The sequence below is a fragment of the Poecilia reticulata genome, linkage group LG9, assembly GCF_000633615.1.
Source record: "Poecilia reticulata strain Guanapo linkage group LG9, Guppy_female_1.0+MT, whole genome shotgun sequence".
Lineage (NCBI taxonomy): Eukaryota > Metazoa > Chordata > Actinopteri > Cyprinodontiformes > Poeciliidae > Poecilia > Poecilia reticulata.
Genome location: NC_024339.1, coordinates 2102275 through 2127545, shown reverse-complemented (window position 1 = coordinate 2127545; position 25271 = coordinate 2102275). Strand labels below are relative to the sequence as shown.

At 39.8% G+C, this 25271-nt stretch overlaps 2 protein-coding genes across 2 annotated transcripts in view; both read right to left on the bottom strand.

The window, feature by feature from the left end:
- Nucleotides 1-4296, bottom strand: part of zmat4a (zinc finger, matrin-type 4a) — an 89041-nt gene extending 84745 nt beyond the window's left edge. The window contains exon 1 of the mRNA XM_008417301.2: nt 4133-4296. Within this exon, the coding sequence (XP_008415523.1) occupies nt 4133-4219 (87 nt within the window). The 5' untranslated portion in view covers nt 4220-4296. The remainder of the gene's footprint in view (nt 1-4132) is intronic.
- Nucleotides 4297-23902: 19606 nt separating this feature from the next.
- The window catches only part of sfrp1a (secreted frizzled-related protein 1a), a 17485-nt gene continuing 16116 nt past the window's right edge, over nt 23903-25271 (bottom strand). Inside the window, exon 3 of the mRNA XM_008417304.2 lies at nt 23903-25085. Coding sequence (XP_008415526.1) covers nt 24760-25085 — 326 coding nt within the window. The 3' untranslated portion in view covers nt 23903-24759. The remainder of the gene's footprint in view (nt 25086-25271) is intronic.

The following is a 25271-nucleotide window of genomic DNA, read 5'->3' as shown; positions in this document are numbered from 1 at the left end:
AGTTAAGCCTTCAAACATAATAGTTTTATTTAACCTGAGATCTGAAGAGTATTATATTGGAAAATGAGTAATTTGCATACAGTCCTTGTGTCAATGTGCTATACATGATTGAACATTTTAGAATTAACAAAGATTTCTTTTTTACCATGGAACAGTCTTTATTACAAAAGGTGAAGAATAATACAGAAATCAGGAGTAGAAAAACAAACGGTCCGTTTTTTTTCCTTCGCTACTCTGTGCTTCATGTTGTCACAGTTGCTAAGAAACAACACCGAGGTGGAGGCTAGGCAGCTAGCTGAAAGCTACAGCTTCTCTCTTCCAGTCGTTGATATTTGTGGCCTTCGAAGGACCCATCTTCCGTAGACCGGGCTGTTTCTCAAGGCCCTTGAAAGGATGCAGACCCTAAATTCGGACACAGCTGTTTTTTGTTCGACTCCTCCAAGTGGCCTGGAGCACTTCTGTTTTCAGCAATTTTTTTATTTGCATCTCTTTTTTTTGTTTGCTGCATTTGATTTGTGGTTGTAGTCTTTATTGTTTGCGTCTCTTCTCTGTTGCATAGCACTAATGTATTTATGTTTAAGACACTTATTTTAAAGTAAGTAAGAAAATAGTTATTGAGTCTTCCCATTGACAGCCACTGGAGGCGCTGGATTAAGCCAAAAAAAAACAAAAAAACACCTATAGCCTGGTCAGGTCATTTTTGTCTTTTGTGAAACTTCCACACTGTAGCAGATTTAGATAGAAAAATATATTTTTGAATTCCATCCCAAAAGTGGCTGTTTAGTTAAAAGACAACATCTTAACTGTTTGGGTTGCTTCCACACACTGGCAGCAGAAAACTCTGTGCATTTAAAAAGAAAACACAACAGCATGAATATAGCTTCAAAGAGGAGTGAGCGCCGCACTAAACATGTTCTACGTTTTAATGTTGCTGTGAGAGAGAAATGATCCAAACGGCAACTGCAAATGGAAATTAGCAGATGTTATATGTCTGAAATGCAAACTAATGACCTTTATCTATTCTCCTATTGTTGGTTTTTAAACTGAAAAGAAAATCAGCCGAGGAATCAACGGACAGACCTGCACGGAGGAACCGACAGGTGACCTGACTGAGCAGACCTTTCCCTTTGAACGCAGTGTTTCCCCCTAGGGGTTTGGTCTGGGGGAGAGGAAGGGCTGTTGCAAAGACGAACAATTTAATTCAGATGAGCAGCAATCACACTGTGCAACTGAATATATCTAACAGTTATTGAAGAAGTACTTCAACTTGTCTTGGAATACATTATTTGACAGAACATTCCCAAGGAAGAAAAAGGACTGAAAATGTTCTTGATTCATCTTTTATGTACTGTATTTATGTATCCCTCTTTATTAATATATCTTTTTTTATCGGTCTCTCTCCATCTTCCTGTCTCTCTTAATCTATCTTTTATCTGTTTCTCTCTCTCCATCTTTCAATCTTTATCTGCTGCATATTTTTCTCTAGCTATTATTTATGTATTTACAAGGGATGAGCCTTTTTCACTTCCGATATCGTATCTGAATTTTGGTATCGAGTGATACCAGTGCGATACAGAAAAAACTACTGAATTGACTTAAAACCTTTTTTGTTGTTGTTGTGGATTTTAAACACAGGCATAAATGTACTGAATTACAAATGGATTTGATAACTGCACTAGTACAGCACACTCAAATACACCAATACTTCACAAGCTTGGTCAAACATGGAAAAACAACATGTTAATTTGTTCAGCCAGTGCAATTAGTAATTCTAAATATAATGTGAATTAAATAATAAATCATATCGTGCAGAGCACATAGAATTAGACTGAATAGATATGTCCCTATGAATCAGACACATTGTCACAGATACCCCATCTAGAATTTTTTTTTCCAAAATCAGATCTATGCAAATCTAGCATTGACCTACCAAGTCCAGTTTTATACAGCCAAAGAGAGACATTTTTGGTGATGACAGAAGCACTTGAGCTATTTTCTGTTCTTTTGTCATTTGTACTGTGAGTAAGTTATCGGTTTCAAGGTATACAAAGGTCACGGTTTTAAAACCACTAAAATTCTCCATCATGCTGTTTCTGCCGTGGTATAAGTGTTTTGTTTTCTTTTTTTTTTTTTTTAGTCTGGTCAGCTATAAAGTACAAGTTAAATCCCATCAGTCACATGCAGCTGCAGTATCACAACCCCTCAAAGAATACAGTTTGTGTGCTTGTACTCAAGACTTTGAAGTGGTGTAACTATTGTTTTACATTTCTAAAAGATTTTCAATAAGCTACAATTACAAAATTCCTATATAAGTGTTTTTGGGTTGCACAGTGGCGCAGTTGGTAGAGCTGTTGCCTTGCAGCAAGAAGGTTCTGGGTTCGATTCCCGGCCTGGGGTCTTTCTGCATGGAGTTTGCATGTTCTCCCTGTGCGTGTGTGGGTTTTCTCCGGGTACTCTGGTTTCCTCCCACAGTCCAAAAACATGACTGTCAGGTTAACTGGCCTCTCCAAATTGCCCCTAGGTGTGAGTGTGTGTGTGCATGGTTGTGTGTCCTGTGTGTCTCTGTGTTGCCCTGCGACAGACTGGCGACCTGTCCAGGGTGACCCCGCCTCTCGCCCGAAACGTTGGCTGGAGATGGGCACCAGCAACCCTCCTGACCCCACTGAGGGAAAAAGGGTGCAAGAAAATGGATGGAAGGTTTTTTTTCATTTCTGACTTAAAGGTAGGGATTTATTGTATTATCATTCATCAGGCTAAAGTTCTTATGATAATAATTTTGACTTACCCCATGACAAATTCCAATTACGGATGCTTAATAAACTGTCCTTATTTTTAGTTTTGTTATGTTTACTATTTTCTCCACTGTTTGTTCAATGAAAGCAGCAATATATGTCTATACAATTGAAAATATGATTAGATGCCGTTACTATGTGCAGTTTAATAGTATAAATCAACCTTCTTTATGAGACTGGGGTCCCAAAGAAGCATGTTACAGATGGGAATGTTTTTCAAAAGTAGCATTTATGTTTGAGAGACTATGATGTGCCAGCTATAAAAAAGAAGCAATAAATAGTTCTTATCACCACTATCACAATAGTACCACAAAATATTGTGATAAAACGTATCTACATCACCCACTCCTATTCGAATTTCAAGGCACAACTACTTTTGCACCAGAAACACATTCATACTGTAATCATAATACCGTGATACTGCGAAACCATGAAATTTTTACCTAATGTTATCATCCCATTATAATTTCATCTAACGAACTGGCAGATCAAAGCTTTACAAAATTGATCATCGGAAATTGACCATAAAATCTTTTGATCGTTGCATTTCTGACACATTAGTTAGAAATGTGCCAGTTTGGCTTAATTCACACTGCTGTTGTCTGTAGAGAACTTAACATTATCTCAAACTAAATCAGTTTAAAGAGCACTGGAGGCAAAAAAAAAGTACCCTCTGACCTCCTGCAGGTGGAGCAGAAAAACCGAAAAAACCATTCATCATATCTCAATAATCCATTCATTCTATTCTGTGGTTTTAAATGAAATCGTGACACAGAAGGTTCGCCCACTCCCCTTCTCCCTTTGCCTTAAATGTCACCTTCAGAGAAGAGTGGGGCCATTCTGCAGCATGCAGAGCAACCTGGGGAAGCACGCGCAGGATGGGGAGTTGATCGTCACGTTCTTGCTTTATTATTTTCTGACAAAGGAATGGGGGCTGCCACGGGGAGCGAAATTAACGTTACTTTGATAGACTGTCGCGGGAATTCTGACTTGAAGGTTTAAAAGAGAGCGGGTAGCGCTTCAGACCGCCTCTGTCCTGTCCGCAGCAGAGAAACCCGTTCAAAGGGGGCATCCCCCGGACCCTTCTGGGAGGGTTAGCTTACTTTTTAACTGCCCCTCACCATTAGACCCGCGGGGCTTCGCGCACCGCTTCGTTTCGGCTCCTAGAGGAAGCGCGCGCAGCAACAATCAGGGATGCCCACAAAATCAGCATGCAGCACCAACAGCTGTGCCTTTCATCCTCTGCAAGACAGCATCTTCAAACTCACACTCATTTACTTTTTTTCTCCCCCGTGTCAGGGAAAAGAAGGCAGGCGCGAGCGGGTGGAGAATGAAGGTACCTGTAACTCCACGCTGTAGCCCTCGTAGTAGTGCGTCGGGAAGACCCCCAGCAGTTGTTGCACTTGGATGGAAAGTGTACACTCCATGAACCAGAGGATACTGAGGTGCGGCAGACTTGAGTTGGAGACTCGTCTGCTGCTGACCGCGATACTACGCTGGAGTATCTATAATGTGCCGGCTGTCTCCGCCCCCGCTGCGCCGCCATTGGCCGTGATAGTTCAGCTCGGGCCAGGCGGCAGGAAGTGCCTGCTGCTCCCCACATTACTGAAATATCACCTGCACACACCTTTCACACAGAATGCTGATTTGTTGCAGGTCAAACACCACACAGGTTATCTGCCGAGATATACAAATAAAATTTAACATGAATGGCAGAAAATGTGGGCTAAAAAAACACACACACATCGAGCTGCTAAAAAACTTTCAAAATTAGTGTGAGCAATTATCAGTATTTTACCAACTTTTCATTTTGAATTAGTTTAAGGTTTGTCTTTAGACTTATATGTATTTATTGACAAAACTAATAAATACATTTATAAAATAGACTCAAAGAACAAATGAGTGCAAGGGAACCAAGAAGTTGCCAAAGTTACAGAGAAATGACAGTCATGTTTGTATTGATTTGGATCTGAACATCCATCCATTTTCTATACACCCTTGTCCCTAGCGGGGTCAGGAGGGGTGCTGGTGCCTATGTCCAGCAAAAGTTTCGGGTGAGAGGTAGGGTACACTCTGGACAGTTCGCCAGTCTGTCGCAGGGCAACACAGAGACACACAGGACAAAACCATGCACACACACACTCACACCTGGGAGAATTTAGGGAGACCTAGATCTGTACATAATAGAAGGAAAAAAGCCATGGCGACAGTTTCCAACTCTTAATTCAAGTAGTTTACTTTGTAACCCCCTCTTCAGGCCATTATAGTGCCAATTGCATGCTTATGAACACGTTATCTATGTGCTTTTGACCAAGTGTGACGTCTGATATTAAATGGTTTTGTACCTTGTGCCATATTTGTGAAGCTTGAAAACTTGTTCCTCAGAGCAAGAATGCGAAGAATGTGAATGTGAATCCATTTACAATGTATGATCAAAGGACATACATTTTTGCAGAGATACCGTGTGAGCATTTCATTTCTGAGTTCCAAAAGACAGACATGTCTGCAAATCCTTAAAAAGTCTTGAAAAGGCTTCAAATCTAAAATGAAGGATTCAAAAGGTCTTTAATTTAACAAAATACTCTAAATTGGCCTGTAATCATGCATTTACCCATCCATTATCCAACACACTTATCCCTTGTGGGGTCACCAACACCCMTGATGACCTCACAAGGGATCTCACCATGTTGGGTAATGGATGGGTGGATCTCAGCGGTTAACGGGTGAGAGGCTTTAACCATTGTTATGTGTTTTATTCAGTGTGATAATTAATTGCAAACAAATAAATGTTAAGGAAAAGTATTTTGCAAAGCATGTTCATCTGTCTAAGGTTAATTATTTCAGTTAAGGTCAGCAGAACACTACAAGATTGAAACTTAATCTAAACCAGAAGTTCCCAAACTGTGGGGCGCGCCCCCTAGGGGGAGGGGGGAGGAGCATTGCAGGGGGGTGGGCGCGGAAAGCCGTCTGGATGAAAAAAAAAACCAAAAAAAAAAACCTGAACGCTGTATGTGCTGGGTTTTTACCTTAGAATGGCCAACTCTGTTATTCCTATGTCAATTTGATACAGTAGGGGCTTCCACACTTCCCATATCTGTCTCGTCTGTCACTTTTATCAGCAGTTAAAACTGTTTAATCCGTTAACATGTGGTAACCTGTTTTTCCGAGCCGCCTTTAAACGCAACATGAGCGCTACGACACTCACGCTGGGTTTACACCTGCGCGGCAGTGAAGGAGACCTGCTGCTTCGGTGCAGAGCTACGCAGCAAACCAGCAAAACGCAAAGAACTTTTCACAGTTTTTCCCCCAAACTAACAGACTGTTGTGTAAAGGTGTTGGATGCAGATAATGATAGCTAAAAAATGACTAGCTAATATCAATACATCACCTTAAGCTTAACAAGAAGCCTGTTGGCTACTGATGTTGTCTATGTTCAGCTACGTACATTCATTTTGCCCCCCAAAAAAGTCAACCTCCCCTCCCCCCGCAGAAGTCGTTCAACTAGACAGTTATTTGTAATCCATGGGGGGCAGAAAATGTTTGGAAACCACTGGGGGGGCCCAGGAAGAAAAGTTTGGGAACCACAGATCTAAATAAACGCTGAACTCCTTCCCTCATAAGTGACAACTGTTACTGAAATTTACCTGTAAGATTCGCTAACTTATCTGGGTATTAAAATCTTTAAAGAACATAACAAGTTTACAGGTGTAGTTTATAATTTTACACCTGTTTGTGAATCTATTAAAAAGACATTTAACAGATGGTTAGCCAGGAACTTGAGTTAGGCAAAGCAGGACTGTTAAGAGCGTCATATGTTCTTTCATCACTAGAGGTCAGCAAAGCGCTATGTTCCGATCTGGACGAGATTCTCTTCAAGTTTTTATGAAAAAAATAAAGCACATAAAATAAAATAAAGCACACAAATTAACATCACTTGTGTCTAAGTTCTTGTAATCAGTCAGTGGGCCCACATATAGGGCTACAGGTGCTGTTTGGTGACTTTGCTATAATTCTAGCAAAAATATTAAATGAGATGCAATAATTTTGAAGAAACTCAACAAATATGTTGCTTCTATTGAAAATTTTTAAATTTGTAAGAACAATAAAAATAAATATCTTAAAAACTTTGTCTCATAAGCAGACACCTTTGTTTTATCATTAACTTTTATTTTTCTTGTAGTCATTGTAAATGAACTTGAATGAACTTTTGCAAATTTGAAAAGAACCAGCAAAAATGGAGCAAACCACATGAAATTCCTCTTGAAAGACCCAGCAGAAATTATTATTTACAACCTTTAGCTATATAACATGAATATTATATATACCTGACTTTTTTTTTGACTAACGTAACAAAATAACACATATTTACACTGCAAAAATGCAAAATCTTGCCAAGTATTTTTATCTAGTTTTTAGTGCAAATATCTTAGTTCATTTGAAATAAGACAAAGCTAAAATTTTTGCTTAATTAAAAAACAAGACAAAGAAGACATTTTCCCATGTTGTAAGTGAAATGATCTGCCAGTGAAACTTTTTCAAGGCTTTTTGAGTTGAATAGTGAACTGACGCGACCATGTCAGAGCCATGTGAAAGTGAGCCAAATTTTAACTTCTATATAAAAAAAAAATGACAATGCTGATTGTGCAAAAGTAAATCATCTCTGTATTACACCCCATCCCCTGGTGCATAAAAGCTATGTGTTTAAAAACAATGGTTTGGACCCTAATGTTTCATTATTGGAGCAGCTCATGTTGAAATTAGAAATGGGTTTAAGTCTAGGAATGTGGTGAATGTTTTGACAACTAGAGTTTATTTAAAGTTGGCTGTGTGCTTCTGGAGATGTTTTAATTAAGATAAACATTCACCAAAATCCACAAAGAAAGCATCTGAGCATAACGTTGGAATTAAAATCACATCACCAGCATTTAAAAACACCCATCCATCTCAGATCTTTGCTTTTATTGCGTTGCCAAGATTCACATTTCCTAACATCTTCTTAATATAGTCATTTGTTACAATATGGAGCACAGGAAGATTTTTTTTTTTCTTTTTCTGTTTAAAACAAACTCGTCCTTAAATGTTTAGAGAGAAGCCAAACAAAAGAGTCAGAAGGGATTTAAGTTCTTGTCGATTATGCTGTTTTAAACTGTCGGGACCATCACTTGGCTATAAAACATGAAGGTAAGAACCATCCTCTGAATTACAGAACCCTCCTTTCTATTATAGAAACTTAAAAACGTATTGCAATTCAACAATTGTCCAGAGTAAATTTGTTATTTTTCAGATTGTATTTGATTTGAGTAGATACCAGCAGTGCTGAAGTTATCAATATATCTTTGCAGTTAGAGGACCTTATGTCTGAACCCTGGCAGGGACTTTGCCTGTTGAGTTTTCATGTTCCACCATTTAATTATAAACTTTCTCCAGGATCTTCAACTTTCTACTGCAACAAAGATGTTCACAGTAGGGCCATAACCATTAATCCAATGATTATAGTGCCCTGTTATCAAAATGTCTTTTTGCAAATCATCTACCTCCGGGGTTTGTTAAATTATGTTTCACTATTTAGCGCATTCTGTTCTGCCTGGATAATTATTCGTGTTGCGCAACGTTCTCACTTCCGCCAATAAGCTGTCTATGAGTGCTAAGCGCTATTAGCAGTACGTTAAAATGTCTTCTTATTGAAAAAAAGAACTGAAATGCCATTTTATGAACATTTTCGCTTTTGTGTAGTTACTTACATAGCTACTACAGAACAGGACCACCTTTTATTCGATCACTCAATTAATATTAAGGATAATTGATAGATCACTCCATTACTGAACAGCCCTAGTTCACAAGTCCTTTACAAAAACCAATTAGCCTCAACTGAACGAAAAAAAACATGTTATTTTGGAATTCAGATCTGCACTGTTTGTCATTAGAACAAGCATCAATATTTAATTTACATCAAATGTGTATTTTTGTATTTTGACTGTACATACAATGGGTAAAATAAGTTCAATTAAATACATGTAAAAACATGTTCAATTAAATAAATGTAATTACATACAAGCAGCCGGTCCTGATTGTTCTTATATAGTGTTAGTCCCAAGCTGACTGCCTTACCTGCCAAAATGTAAGCAATGCGAAGAGTCTTTGCTCTTCGCGTACTTCAGATCCCCCCAGTTTGATCTATGTTTGATGTAGTAGTTGCAATCTGCCAAGATAGGATAAGTAAATCAGTTTATCACAACACCAGACTATTACAGTCATTTTTCCTGATCATCATTCAGCATGTTATAATCAACTGTGTGCAACAGGCCACTGAGATCCAGTAATGGAACAAACCCGTAGTGTACCGAAGCGGAATGTGGATGAATTTGTCTCAGAAATGTTCCTGGGATCCTTATTTGTTATCCGATTTCTTTTAAATGTGGCTTAAATTAAAGCTGAGAGAATTGCCAATGCTTTGAGATGAATGAACAAACAAGGCAATTAGTCAAGTTTATATTGTTTATTGTTACTTTTAAAAATAACAGCGGCTGTTGTGCGCCACAGCAAAGTGAAAATAACGCCACAAAACGGGTGAAGTACAACTCAAAGCTGATCAGATTCTTCCATTTTTTCCCCTTGCTCTCCTGTCACGTTCTTGCTTTATTATTTTCTGACAAGGCAATGGCAGAAATTGCAACCGGTTGACAAAAGCTCAGTTACCAAACAGAGCAGTTCAAGTGTATCACGAACATCACACAAACCCCTGTATGGTTTTGTTTTCAGGTCTGGTGTTTATTTTGTGATTATTGGGAAACGGTCGCCTGGACTCCCGCGGTGGTTGATTAGCCGGTGAACTCCCACCAGCAGAAACATAAATCGCCGCCCTTGTTGTGAACCTTCCTGAAGATGTCGTTTTTATTTTTGGGAACCTTCTGTCATTCTCATTTTCAGAGTTTGTCAGCAATGTGCTGCTGCTGCTGCCATAATTACCAGCATCCAATCAATTGCGATAAACAAACTGGTCAAATACAGGAACTGAAGAAAGCCAGCATCCAGCGTCAAGCAGAGGACAATTACTGACTTTCAGGTGGGCCTCATGTAACAGAAATTTGCTGATGACAGAGTACTAATATCAGGAGTTTTCCAAAGAACACAAAGTGCAGTCCCTGCTTTTGATTACTGCCATGAAGACAACAGTTTGAGAAACGCAGTACAATACCATGACTGTTAGACCACACAGTGCACTTAGAGGTAAGTGCAAAGAAGAGTAGCCGAGGCACGATTTCCACTTAATAAGTGTGTAAGCATGTGCACACATGAAAACGACGCCCTCAGGGGATCTTCCTCACTTAAGAGAGCTGTATAAACAGAGCTGGAAAAATCCTTCGAGTGAAATATTGTTCTTACATCTAAATTTATGTGTTTCCCCAGGAGCTTGTGATTTCAAAGTTTACTTAATCAAAGCAATCTCAAAGGCCCGAGTCATCAGACATGTTGCGAACAAACCAATGTCAACAGCTGTGCCCGGGCTTGATAGGTTTATCACGAGGTGCCAACAGCCCCAGGTTCTCTTCCATGGGCTGGGAGAGTCAGCAGCGGTGATGAGCAAACAGAATGGATTAAGACGGAAGAGATCCAGATTTTCTGTAATGCTAGGTGCACAGACGATATGTATTCTGTCTAATAGGGTGTTTTCACGGGGGTTATTCAGAAAAGCGTGTTGTTATAGCTCTATCTCTCCCATTATATTTTGAAATTAGAGTTGGGTGTGCTCACACTTGTTAGGTTTTCTGGACCGAAACAGAAATGTCATCATGAATGCCTTTGACGTTTAGGATTTCTTCTTTTGATGCCTAACCATTGACCCAGCAAAAACATGTCGACGATTCTGCGCTCTGATAGATTTCTCAAGCAAATTTTCATCCACTGCACCAGAAAACTCCTGTGCTGTGCTCAATGGCAGTGTGGGCTGGTCACTGATCTCAAGGTCTAAAAAGTTATCATACCATTCCTACAAGTTAAAGCAGTAGGACAGGATATATTTAGTAAGATACCAGAGTCTTGCCATATAGCAAGCCTGGTAAATATTAATAGTAATAATTTTATATAATTTGATTTCTCTGAACAGTTCAGGGATTTTGAGATATCACACATGCTTCTATTGCCACTAGTAATAATGTCGGTAGTAATGTAGTTATTATGTAAGCTGAGGTAACGTTTATAAATAATAATTTATTTCATATTTGTTGAAACTGTCACTATGTCATGATGTTGACGTAAAAGAAGGAAAACAAGCATMAATAAAATTTACATGCAATGTTAATATCATTATAATGATCATATTTGATCTGCAGTGCTCTAGAAATGCTTCCAATTTGACTTTAAAAAGAGTCTCGGTTCATATCAGTGTTTTGTTGTCTTTCATATCAGTCAATAATAATGTGAGAAAGCGCAAAAAGACGTTTTCAAATGATGAGTTGTTTTACCCTACTCCACCCCCTAACCTTTGAAACGGCGTTAAGAATCTGAGATGTTTAAAAAAGTGACAAGTGCAAATTTAGCTGGACTGAAACTTTCAGAGCCAATCTTTGACTAAAGAGTACGTTTATAATTAGTGTGGAGACATCAAGCCTTTTCAGATAACGTATGAAGCTTTTGTAAATCTTATTTTTCCAACGGGAACAGAGCCAGGAAATCTAAAGCGGCACCGTATTGTCATTTCAGATGGAAAATCCCTATGAAGCTGTAATTTTTCCATCCATCATTATTATTTTAAAACAACATAATGACTAGGGAGTTCTCAGTAGACAGTAAACTTCAAAAGTGAAAACTTACAGAAAGTATTATCAGAACACAGAAATGACTGCATCTCAGGAGGCCTGATAGTAGTTGCCACAAAACACTCTGAGCCCTAGAGACAATCGTCAGGGCCGACTTTCCCCCCATCCAGGACCTTTACAGCCCTATGGTCAGGAGGGACGCAACTAAGAATTCTACAGACCCCACACATCCTGGACAAAAACAGYATATGACTTTTACATTTGGGTCAGGTCCACACAGAGCTATTTGCAAAAATGATCCCAGGCAAAAACAGCTTCTGTCAGGGATGTTCTTTTGGTGCATAACAGGTTACATCAGAAACAGCTTCCTTGTCTATACACACAAACCAGGCCAAAATAACTCACSSTGAACACATCTCAAAACATTGAGATTTCTTTCATACATACCCTTCTTGTGGACGCAAAGTTCCTTGATTTAAATTCCAGACGTGAACTTCAAATTCACAGGTGGAAACTGTATGTAGATAGACAATTAGGTTAGGATAAATTAGGATAAGCCTAATTTAACCAATTGTTCTGTGTTATAATGACGCAGAACAATTGAGAACTGTGGTATTTCAAATTAGAGTAAACTTGAAGAGTAAATGAAACCTGCAAAGGTGGTAAATAACACTGAGCATCTTCATTTATCTGTAGATATGCAGCTGGTGTGTAACTGTGCACAAACATGACTGTTATGTAGCTTAGTTTTACGCTTTAATAACATGAGACCACTGTCTGGAAACTGTTGGTGTTGGTGGGGAGAAGTCTGCACCGTGTCACTGTTTGCACTGAAAAGAGAAAATAGTTGAACCAACTTAACTTCAATTGGTTAAGTTGGTTCAATTGCTTACAAGTAATTCAATTAAGTTTGACCAACTTAATTTATGATAGCATTAACTTGACAAATTTAAATCAGTTTTACTTAAATCATTTAGTTTACTTCAAATAATGAAGTAAACTAAACTGCATCTTATCCACTATCATCACCTGGAGCCCCTAACTGTGCATTTCAGTCTGTGCAACCAAAGCAGTCCTTCAGGGCTTTAGTGGGTCCATCCACACCTTCTGAATGTGTGGATGGACCCACACAGCCTCCACACACTGGAGGTAGACCAGACTGTGATCAGATACCCAACGATGGAGCTCATAGAAGGTCAAAAAACGTTGCTAAGAAGAATGGTGACACTGATTCTTGGATCTCCTGCTTTGTCTTTCACCTCGCATCCTTCCTCAGTGACGCTGTTGTTGAACAAGCATCCACGGGTGCAGATGTTGAGAGCACCAAAGTGCATGGTGCCCGTTTCCAGGCAACCGTGACAGCAGCACCTGCTGGCAGCACTGTTCCATAGCAGGCCAGGAGGTGTCCTGTGTAATTCCTGCCATGACAATGTTACTGGTGTAGCCCAAAGTGTACGGCCACTGGGATTAGCGCCTCTAGTGTCTGTTGAGTGATACCTTTGTCAGCCAGGTATTTGCACAAACTATATTGATTCTTGCCTCTATTTTTTYTAACTGTAGTAACTGTTGTATAATTTTTAAAAAAGCAAACCTTCCACTCTGACTTTGTGCAGGAGTCTAAAACAGTCTTTGATTTTAAGATGTGGTGGGCCAAGAACCACATCTTTGATGTAGCAAGACATATTTCCTAATTCTTTCTATGATGCCTTGTAATCAAAGCTACACCACTTCTAAAACACATCTTTTTTGTTTTGAGGCAGAGCTAAGTTTGCCTGTGTGCTCTTGATCTTTATAGGGACCTGGGTTTATTGCGCCGTACATTCCGTGGATCTCTCCTTTTGATGCAAGAAAATATAATTCTAGTGAAGTTTCCATACATATGCTGAGCTTTATCAGATCTGAGTTCTCAGTCCATCGATGAACACTGGGCCCTTGCTTTCAAGCTGTTCCACTTCTTGTGCATAAAAACGTTTCTGACGCAGTTATGAGGAAAATATCTACAGAGCTGGACTTAAACTAATACTACGCAATAGATCAACGAAATATGTCCATCATCATCATCATCATCATCATCATCATCATCATCGGTATTTTTAGTTTGCCATAAGTTACTACAAGCCCAAATTTGTGGTGAGCTACGCTGCATCCAGAACTCTTCTACAGATAGGAATTGAAAGGCCCAGATGGAGCTTTGGACTTCCATTACGGGGCACATGGTTGAAATTTTTCTTTTGTGCTTGCGTCCAAATCTTTATTAGCTGGCTCTGGTTTCAGCTGTAATTGCTTTGCTGCACACACTGCTCATATCGTAGCAGATCGGGCCTCAGCCTAAACACATCCTGCTGTGTTGGATGGGAACAGGATCTTGACCTTAAGGCTGTGTATGCCAGCTCTCAATCTGAGAGAGCCTGTAAACCTTTGGAGGACTATTTGAATTGTAATATAATCTATTTTTTTCTTATAGTTTTTTTGTTGTTGTTGTCATACTCTGCATTAAGGCACCAAGATCCCCTTCATATAAAGGAAAGAGTTGCTCTTTTAGGTGAAAAATGTCTAATTGATAATAACTTGGATCAGTTGGAATATAAGTGTGAGTGAATTAAAATATAGATTTTTTTTATAAAATGCTTTGAGACTGTTGTGAATTGGCACTATGTATCAACTGAATTGAATTTTAGCAAAGGTGCTTGCTGAGAGACTATTAATGAGGATAATGCTGACAAAGTTGCAATTTCAGTGTTTTTTTGTCTTCTGTTGACTGAAATATTCAATACTCAAACTTTTGACATCCCTCTCCTTTACACACGWCACAAATCATTCCACTCCACSTTTTTTATTGGATCCATAAGGCTTGGAACATCTTTCACCGAGAATGAAGTGTTCAAGCTGAGGACTGAGTAAACTCATTTTAAGTGATAGTAAAAACAAAAAGAGTGAGAGAGAAAAGAAAACAGCAATTCAGACTGGGTTTACCCCTCCTTTTTTTCCAAATAATTTTCTGAGTAAGAACTGTTTGTTTCTGTGAGCAGAACTGATGAAATTCACCTGAGAATTTTGGCTTCAGAAACCCGAGAACGTGGCATTGAGCAACAGCTGAACATTTCTGTTCTGATTATTTGACATTTAAGTCAGAACGCATTTGACATTTACCGCACTTAAATATCAAGAGTAAATTTACCATGTAAAACATACGAAGTAAAAGTATAGAGTAAAAGAAAATGGTTAGAATTTCCAMAACGTTTATTGGGTGGAATATTCAATGACAAAAGAAACTCTTTGAAAATTGGAACTGGACAATGAAAGTGTTCCCATCTCTCTCCAATACAGAACTACGATAAAAATTAGAGAATTATATAGACAAACTGAACTTGTCTTTTAACTGGTATGGAGCTGAGTAGTCAACTGGAGCTGTAAGTGTGTTTGTTCATCTTCAGAAGGAGTTGTTTTTCAAAGTTGTGTGAATCCAGTCTCGCTCTTCTTGGACTGAAGACAAATCCTGCAATGCTAGAGAGATTTTCGTCAGCTGCTGACTCAGGGGGAGGAGTTTTCTAGAACTTTATTCCAGATTAATGGCGCATAAAAGCTTAATCCTKCTTCTCCATGTTTGGTCCTGGGGATGCAGAGCAGAACCAGAACCAGAAGACGTGAGAGGTCGTCTCTGTGTATTRTTTTCCTTACTTATATATTTAAGAGTAAGCCACCCTTCAATTCTTCAATAAGGTCTGGAAGGTTGATACAACAACAGCAGATCTCAAATATATATCGTGGTGCTAAGACGTTCAGTAATTTATAAACTGACAAAAGTATTTTAAAGTCCTTGCCATCAGTTAAAGGCCTCACAGAACAAACAGAACATTAGAGAACAAACCTGTGAGACCTTCACAGAGCAGCTGTATTACAATTAAACACAGGTTTACTGTATTTACTGACAAGGTGACTTCTGATGGTAAATTGGTTTTGCTGGATCTGACTGAGCGGTCTCAGATTAAAAAAAAAAAAGTCACACTGAATATGCATGGAGCACTTTTTGGACTTTTAAAGAGACAGAGAAAGGAACATTTCTTCCGCGCCATCAAACGTAGAAAACTTCACAGGGAGTGAACAGTTTCACAAGCCACCGCAACAACAGACAATTGTCTTAAAGAATCAGCCATTCAAAATATTTTAAGTCTCCAAAGTAGAAGCAGCTGTTTCTGATTCGGAGCACCATTTGATTACCCCTCTGTGGGTTTTTTTTTTCTTTTTTGACAGGTCTTTATTGGTTTTAAAACAATAATAAATCCTCATTTTTCACACCGCAGCTCTATGTTGTTTGGCAGGTCACACATGGCTGATGGTCACCCACAACTGAACCACCATGTTGGCGTGAGCAGCTCAGGACTGCATGCAGAAAGTTTTTAATGCTGCAGAATTCCTCATATGATGTTTGGATTTCTCTGATTATGCTAAAACCAAATGCTGTCTGATCACTGCTAACCTCCTTTAGTGAAGAGTAAGAACCAAGCTATGCAGGAATTGCTAAAGCCGGCGGGATCTGATCCAGAATCTGGCGAATATGGTTACTGGAACAACAACGCACCTACGATGATATCACCCTCTTAAAACTAATGGCTATTATTCAGAAACATGTGGCTGCTGCCCATATGTGGCCCACGCTAAACACACACACGCACACACATGTTTGCGTGGCTATCTTTATGGGGACTTTCCAATGACTTCCATTCATTTCTACACTCTAAACCCCTTATCCTAACCCTATCCCTTACATACCTAACCCTAACTCTACCCAAAACTCAATTCACACCTTAGTCTTAAATCTAAGGTGTGAATTGTGGTGCCTTGTGGGCCCCAGGCTTCAGTCCTCACAAGGAGCAGTGGATCCCCACAATGTAGTATGTGTGAGGAAAATGGTCCTCCTCCTTCTCTCACACCTCCTCCTGGCCCCTTGTGTACTTCTGTGAACACAAATGCAATTGCTCCTCTGTTTTGCTTTAACTGCTGTCTGGATTTTGATGACTGCCCATGTCATAATTGTATGCTTTAAGTGCTACTACCAGGATCAAACTGCCTAAAGTTCGGTTAAAAAAAGACAAAAAAAGAAAAAACCAAGATTAATGGGAACAATGTGCCATATTTTACTACGATCTTAGAATTCCGCAGCGATATGCTCTGTAATCCCTTTTGCCGACTCATTCCTCCTCAATCCTGTAGACAAGCCAGAGACATTAACTAAGAGCTCTGTGGCAGAGAGTCAACCACAGAGGGAAAAACACACTTCTGGATTTCAAAGACAAAATTTATGCAGCGACACACACACGCACGCACAGAGGAAGCTTCGGTAAAGCCAGTGGTGCTCTTTTGAAAAGTCAAAAGTCAGACCAGTTTGTGTTAAAGAGGCACATTAAACAACATGCTGCTTCAGGAAATTATTTTATTCCGACATGTAAATGTGACTTGTGATACGTTCCTGATCTGTGATGGCAAACGGCTGACTGAGCCTTCATGCACGACGTGACTGAATGTATCCTTTAAAGCACTGGTTTGTGACAGAGCACCATAAAACTCTACATAAATATATTATTAAATACCAAGGATGATTTTACAGCCTGGTCTGAAATCAGAGGGGCCTCACTTTTAAAAACCTCAAGACTTATAAAAACAGTTTTTATCTGGTGAAAGACACATTACACTTAAAAAACAAACTTCTAGGCCTTTAAAGCCAGAAAAGGGGGAACTAATAATCATAATGATTCTTTATTAAAATATTTKTAACTTAATTTTGAAGCTTTTAAAAGTAAGATGGGGGAGTATTATGTAAAATGGACTTTTTTTTTAGCTTTATTTCATGTTATAGTATTACTCCCTCATTTTTGATGAAAAGTGTTGCCTTGATAATTTCATGCATGTTTGAGGAATCCTTTAATCTCCCGTGGCAACCATTCAGCTGTGCAGAATGCCTGATGTCACCAAGAGCTCTCTTTTCCACACTGCTCCTTTCCTCARCTCCTTCAAACTAGCTGCAGCAGCAATTAGCAAACACCTGGTGGAATTGGGCACCTGCAGAGCTTATCATATGAACTACTTCTCAGTCCAACACCCCTGAATGTTGTTAAGGGCTTATGGTGCGTTCACAAACGCATTATGTGCGTCAAAATCATGTCTGATGCTTCAAGTTTGATGCATGTACACTTTGAATGCGGGGCTGCACAGTGGCGCAGTTGGTAGAGCTGTTGCCTTGCAGCAAGAAGGTTCTGGGTTCGATTCCCAGCCTGGGGTCTTTCTGCATGGAGTTTGCATGCGTGGGTTTTCTCCGGGTCCTCCGGTTTCCTCCCACAGTCAAAAAACATGACTGTCAGGTTAATTGGCCTCTCTAAATTGTCCCTAGGTGTGAGTGTGTGTGTGCATGGTTGTTTGTCCTGTGTGTCTCTGTGTTGCCCTGCGACAGACTGGCGACCTGTCCAGGGTGACCCCGCCTCTCGCCCGGAACATTAGCTGGAGATGGGCACCAGCAACCCTCCCGACCCCACTTAGGGACAAGGGTGAAAGAAAATGGATGGATGGATGGACTTTGAATGCAGACACTTGACATTTTGTTCTATAGCGTTTCACATGTCAGGTTTGTCTGGTTTACATTCAAAGTGCGTTGAGGGTGCATCAGATGCGTCAAAATCTCTCCAGCCATTTTTTTTCTGTTACCAGCCTATTAGTCGGAAGCGTTGGATGAGTCAAAATGCTCCAAATTGTCATGATGTGGTGGTTTGAGAGGTGGTGAGGATGAATGCCGAGACCCAGGTTGTGAGGAAAATGATGAATTTAATGACGAAAAGCTCAACAGTCCGAATACAGGCAGCACGGCAGAGAAAATAGCACACAGCCAAATACAGGTAGCAACTGACGAAAGACTGATCAAGGAGCAAGCTAACCAGGACTTAAACAGTTCTACTGGCGAGCCGACACAGAGAACAACTGACATAAGACGCTGACAAAGACGAGGACCCGACAACAGACAAAGACAACAGGTGGGTTTAAATACACTGGGAGGGTGATCAGGAAACGAGACACCTGGGAAACAGTTAGGGAGCAGACAGGACTCACAGGGAAACAGGACTAAACACAGAAAATCTCAAAATAGCTACACAGAGAAACAGGTCACAACACAAATGCTTCGAATCGATCTGAGCTAGAGCCTTCAACTCACCTTCGCATAAAACTCTGAATGTAAACCAGACACCTGACAATCTAGACGTGTGAACGCACCATTAATGGCAGAGCATTGTTGTGATGAATTGCTGAAGGTGGCGTGTTGGACAGACTGAGGCCCAATTTCAAGGTGTTAAATTGTGAAGTTACATTTCTTTTAAGTTGTATTTGATATATGCAGCCTTTTTATAACAACAAAGGAATTATAGTTACTTATTTGTGCCATAAAATGGCACTGTGTGCCTGGGAAATACATAATGCCTCCCCTTTAATGTCAAAGTGAAAACAAATTTCTACAAAATAATGACAATTCAATTAAAACATTTAACATTTTTAAAATAAGTGATTGCATAAATCCAGGTCAGTATTCGGAAGATGTCGTCCCAGCAGGGAGTCCAGTAGATCAGGCTTCTCATCCAGACTCTGAGGTTTTCCTCCATTCTTCCTGCTAAGCTGTTTCAGTTCTGTCATGTTTCACAGGGATTGCCTGTGAACTGTCCTGGGACAAGTTCTCTACGGGACTAAGGTTTAGGCTTTGACTGGGCCACTCCAGAACATCCACCTTGTTGTTTTTAAGCCGTGTCAGTGCCAGAAGCCATAGTTTTCTCGCAGATGGAAAAATTGTTTTACAATTTTTCTTAATTTTGCCAAATTCCTTTTACGTTCCTACCAGGGTCTGGTTCCAAGAGCCATCCCCAGTGGTTATGGTGATGATTTGTGTACTGTGATGTCCAAACATAACGCCTTGCTGATGGTCGAAAAGCTCCATTTTGGTCTCTTTGGGCCAAAGAGCTTTCTTCCATTTAACCCCGGAGTCTCCAACACAAACTTTGATGCGACTTTTCTTCTACAGTGGTTTTCTCATTTCTTCCATAAAGGTCTGCCTGGAGAGGAACCTTAGCAACAGTTGCTGTCTACAGTCAACTGCTGCTTGTAATTCCTTCAGTGTTGTCATGGTGACCAGGAGTCCTCTCTTACCATCCTACCTCTAGGTAGTGAGAACGGCATGATCATGGATGTCAATCTTTTCTCTTCCATCAATCATACTGGACGATGGTCACATCCCAGACTCCAACGTCTCTCCACCCGGCTTTCTACCCTTTCGACAGAGACTTAGAGAAGTGGATTAGCAGAGCTGCCACCGATTGATAGTGTCAACCAGGATATGTGGAATATTGTCTTTGATACCTGAAAATTGAGCAATTAGCATGTCATCACAGTCATACAACAGCAGGCCTCAGTCAGTCAGCTTCAGTCCGAGACTCTGCCAGAGATCCTTCTTGCACACAACCATTCTTTGAAGATACTTGGATGACATGAATTGTGACAACATTTAATTTCCCTTTGGAATAAATGAAGCATTTTTGAATTACTCTTGGTCTATTCAATATAATAGACCAAGAGAATACAATAGACTCTTGGAGCAAGTATCCAAGGGACTTCACTTCTGGTGATCGAAAAAAAGAACAACAAACACGTTGCTTGCGTCCCCAGGTTGATGTCAGGAATAAGGACGGGAAATCCTTGTACTAATAGCCCAGCTCTGCAAGCGCAGCAGAAAATTAGTACATAAAGCATAAACTGAATTACTCAGACACTGAAAGTGTCTAACCTTCTAGTTTCTGTTGCCCAGTCTCAAAATGTGTTTATTAGAAAAAACTAAATAATGCAAAGATGACTAAAACTTATGTTAGTAAGTGATTTGCAACCAGTAAAACCAGTAGGTTCACCGGCAGTCTGAGGTTTTCTATGAAACAAGGAGGGCAACAGGATGCTATCTCTCACATCACCTCTTAATTGCACAGATGCCCTGGATTTTCTGGGGCTCCTTTAAAGGAAGTTAAAGTAACGATTAAAAAGTAAAATCCACATCTGAGATATATTTTCCAATGGTGAAGCCATTACTGGAACCAGATGGGCAAAATGTGGGCCTGTTTGATACCTCCTGGTTTTTAACAGGCTTTTTTATTGTCAAGCTGGTTTTATGTTTTTTTTTCTATTTAAAAAAAAAAACGTGTTTTGTTTTGCTTTAGATGGTTGCACACGTTACATGATTCAAATGAAACGGCCTTAAAAAAGAGAAACCTGTTGAGTTTGCCCATCAAAATTGACTTTATGAAAACATTTCCTTTAAATAAGACTATCAATTCAGCCCCCCTTAGGGAAGTATTGCTCTGAACGGTTAATGATGCTCATCTCTGGATTAGAATTTACAGGCAACATACCAAGACGCCAACAGTGTGTGAAGCAGCAAATCCAAACAGAAAGATGGTGATTTATCGTCCAAGAAATGGAGGTAAGAAGCGTCACGCTTGAGAGATTTTCTGGTGCAGAGATCTGGCAACCTCGTGGCTTGTTCTTTCAAAACAGCGTGAAATTGTTCGTTACAAGCAGCTCCGTTTGATAAATCCATCAAAGCAGCAGCAGCTGTCTAAGCCGGCCTTTCTTTGYTGCATTCTAACAGGGTCACACGTCACATGTAAAGGCCCAAATGTGGGCTGCGACAGATAAGAGATCGCACGGTTCAGGAGACGATTTCAAGATGGCAAACGTATTCAGGCATACGCCTGAAGATAACTGCTTCTCACACATGACTTGCCTTTTTAAAAATGTAAATAAAAAAAAAGTGTCTGTCGCTACTTGGATCTAGGTTATGATTGTAGGAGGTGATGAGTGTGGAATTTAAAAGGAACCCTACTTCCATCATGGGAGAAGGAGTGGAGTTGGTTGAGGAATGTAAATACTTCAATGTTCACCTAAACGACAGACTGGAATCGAGCCTTGACAATGAAACGTCTACAAGAAGAAGCTTAGTTCCTCCAGTATTTGCAAAAAGATGCAAGAGTGCCATCTYTTCTACTGTCATATGWTGGATAGCAATTTCATAGCCTCAGACTTAGAAAGGTCCAACAATCTGATAAAAAARGTTGGTTCTGTTCTGGGGAACAATTGTGGAATCTCTAGAGATGATGATACAAGGAAGGATTCTTAATAAAATCAAGAAACTTATGGTCAACCCTGAGCATCCTCTTCATGAGACTGTTATATCTGTGGTCTGTGTTAAAGTTCAATCATTCACAGGGGCCCCTGAAGGCAGCTGTTTGCTTTGCTTTTAGCCAGCCTTCATCATCTCATTCCKCTATGGAAGACTCCTTGACTTATTAAAGGTTTGCTCAAAATAAGTTCAGATTAGCCGTGAAGATGGAGCAGCGATAGCAAACTACAAAACATAAAGGTGGCGCTGAAAAGTTGAGAAAACCTTCAGAGGAAGGGCAGTAATGTAAAAGCATCTGACCCGTTTGGACCTTCCTGTAGTTCTGAGTCTGGTCTCTCCACCAGACATGATGATACTGCTTATAGCAGCTTAAGCCAGGTAAGCATTGTTTTATTTTTCTAACTTAAACAGGYTTTATTGTTATAGCTGTTGAATACTATTTACACAGCACTTTAAACATTAACAATTGGTTATTTATTGTCCAGATTGTGCCGTTATCGCTGCCCAGAACACAATCTACTGTGMACTCAGTTCTGATGGATGAGGTGAGCTTAGCCGTTTGGCTAGCGGCTGGAGTCAGTTTGTTGATGGCAGTCTTGAGAAACCTGTAATTACAAGGTTCCTTMTGCAGAATTCACAATAAAACCAGAATGAAGGTGTATTTCTTCAGTTGGGGGAAATGCAGTACAGTCACTTGTATATTTTGGATCCAGAGCTCCTGGGACATGGAGTGGACCTTCTCTCTGCCAGCAGGAGGAAAGGGTGCATGCTGGCCTCTCTGATGTTTCCCTCCTGAGCAACAGGGGAAAGAGACAACTACCGTACTTCCTTCTGCTGCTCAGTTTTGTAACCAGATGTTGGGTTTTGATGCWGCAAAACTCCTTCTCTTCCTGTTGAAACTGAAAGTAGGTTAAAGCAGTGCAACGTGGGATTAGTAGTTTTCACAGTAGCCTCCTGTAGTCAGTTGTCACTGGGCTAGACGTTCAACACATTAATTATTTTATCTTAAGAGGTTTTTAAGTATAAATTTGGTTTAGTTGATGCACTGTGAATACATTTTCAGTAAGTTGCCTTTCATGCTGCTTCAAAAAGAGAACCTCATATTTACTATATTGCTAATAATTCAGAAGTCAATACTGCCTTCATCTGTAGGGATTTAAGAAAAGAAATAAAACCGTAAAACTGCGATGTTAAACGCAATGCAGTCAGAACTTTGGGTACACCTAACGTCTGTACAGGTACATGTCAGATAAAAAGTTAAAGACTGCTGCTGTGTAACCGTCTCATTTCTGTCATAACATGCGAACAGCTCAACTTCCAAGCAGCAGAGACGATATTGAACAGTAATACATCCTGGATGACACCATCAGTTGTTAGCAAGTACTGTTAATCCTCTGCATTTGATTAGGAAAAAAAATCACTGTACTCATGGAAAATGTGTTTGAAACATCACTTTGAAATTTGTTATGGCCGTCCCACATCCTTCATCCAAACTGAACACCTTGGACTTGTGTTTTGTTGTATTTACACTGAAAGTATCAGTTTTCAGTTGGTGCTGTTCCAAGTGACAAATTGGGAAAACAATGAGTTCTGCCAACATTGTACTTATTAGCCAAGTACAATGGCTAATAAGTAAAGTAAAAAGCACTAGTAAAGCTAGTGCTTTTTACATCTTGAAAATGTTCAAAGCAAAATGTTCACTATCAAGATATGTGTGTGAACTGACATCAGCGATGGACAAAATGTAAATTAACACTTTGTTTCTAAATTCATCGTTTTGGTACGGTGGCCAAAACCATTTTGAAGGTTTTGAGAGTTTGCTTAGAAAGCACCGGCTCTGGAGCGTTGGGTGGCTCTGCTGCTGGTAGAGCGTTCGCACCATGTGTAGAGGCGGTAGTCCATGCCGTTCTCCTGGATTCGATTCCTTGCCTCTGGACATCTGCTGGATATCTACCCCTTCTCTCTCTCCTGATTTCCTGTCTGTTCCCTGCTCAATAAAATCCACTAGAGCCTAAAACCACATTTTTAAAAAAGAAGAAACCTCCAGTTTTCCCTGAACACAACATGTTAGCTTATGTTTTCTACGACCACACGTGAAAAACTGAAACAGTGCAAACATTTTCACATGACCACAGAGCAAGTCAGCATTATACAGTGAATTAATACTTTGTGACACTGTTTTATTTTTTCATATTTTATGTCAAATTTATATGTACAGTATACGTAATAAGCAATACTGACATTCAAATATGAAAAAAGAAATTGTGCTAAAATGGACTAGAAATGTCAAAGCAGAACAGACATAAACACCAAGTTTAGATACACTGTGCCAGACTCAGCATTTTAAACACACAGAAAAACACATGAACCAATACTAAAGAAGACTTTGCAATGTGCATCATAAAATCCAACAAAAAGCATTTTCTTAATGCTAACTGTGTATCGCTCAGCTTGACACGTATTTATCATACAGAAGCAATATTTCATACTTTTTGTCACTGTCAAAGCTCAAGCAGACACATAAAGGTTAAAACATTAAGTTCTCTAGACTCAAAAATAGTTTTTCTTGCCTATTTTCATTCGTTAGCCAGCATTAGCATATTGAAGCAGGAACATGCTAGCAAGGCCTATCCATAGCAACAATTATATAATGTTTGCTACTTTCAGGTACATACATCAAAATAAAATTGACATAACTTTATATTTACCAAAGAAAACTTGTAAGCAGAATTAATCTAACTCTTAGAAATACAAGCGTTTGGTCATAAAAACCAACCCACCCTCTGACTCGACAGTCTTTCTCCTTGACCTGAAGGGCACACAGGAAACTCATCTTTTGTCGTCATTCACCGCCGAGTTTATCCTAAATCGAACAGTGGACATTCTGAAGAATAAGTGTAAAAAATACAGAGATATGTAGGGATATAAACAGGACAACAGAAAGCAAAGTTTGGCATTGCTTTTACCAGTTCGAATGTAGAATGCAATTCAACCGGATTCGGGGGCTGCGGGTGTACTATTTAAAGACGTTGGTGAATTCAGGACATTGGTGGGTTTTCAGTGTCTTCATGGCCTTCTTGAACTCCGTGTTGGACTTGTCCCACTTGTGGATGCCTGTGAGGAGGTACTGCTTATCCACCTTCCGGAACATGAGTAGATACTGGTTCACTATGTTGTCCAGCTGTTGGCAGGGGCAGTCCGCGCCGTTCTTCAAGTACAACACCAGCTTTTTCAGGTCTTTCTTCTTCAGGTTCCCTTGTTTTATCAACTTCTTTCTTTTTTGCAGGATCACCTTGCGGTCCGTGTTTTCTCGTTTCACCTCCTTTATCTTGGCCTTGATAGCTGTGGTGGAGACACATCGAGACAAAAACATAGATTGCTTTAAATCCAAATGTGAGGGGGAAAAATATGTTGTCTAAGCATATCCCTACCGCTTAAGGCATCATGTTAGTGTTTAATACGCAGGAAAATAGAGAAAATGGTTAAGGTTGTCTTCACACAACAGTTCTTTATGACTAATTCCGATTT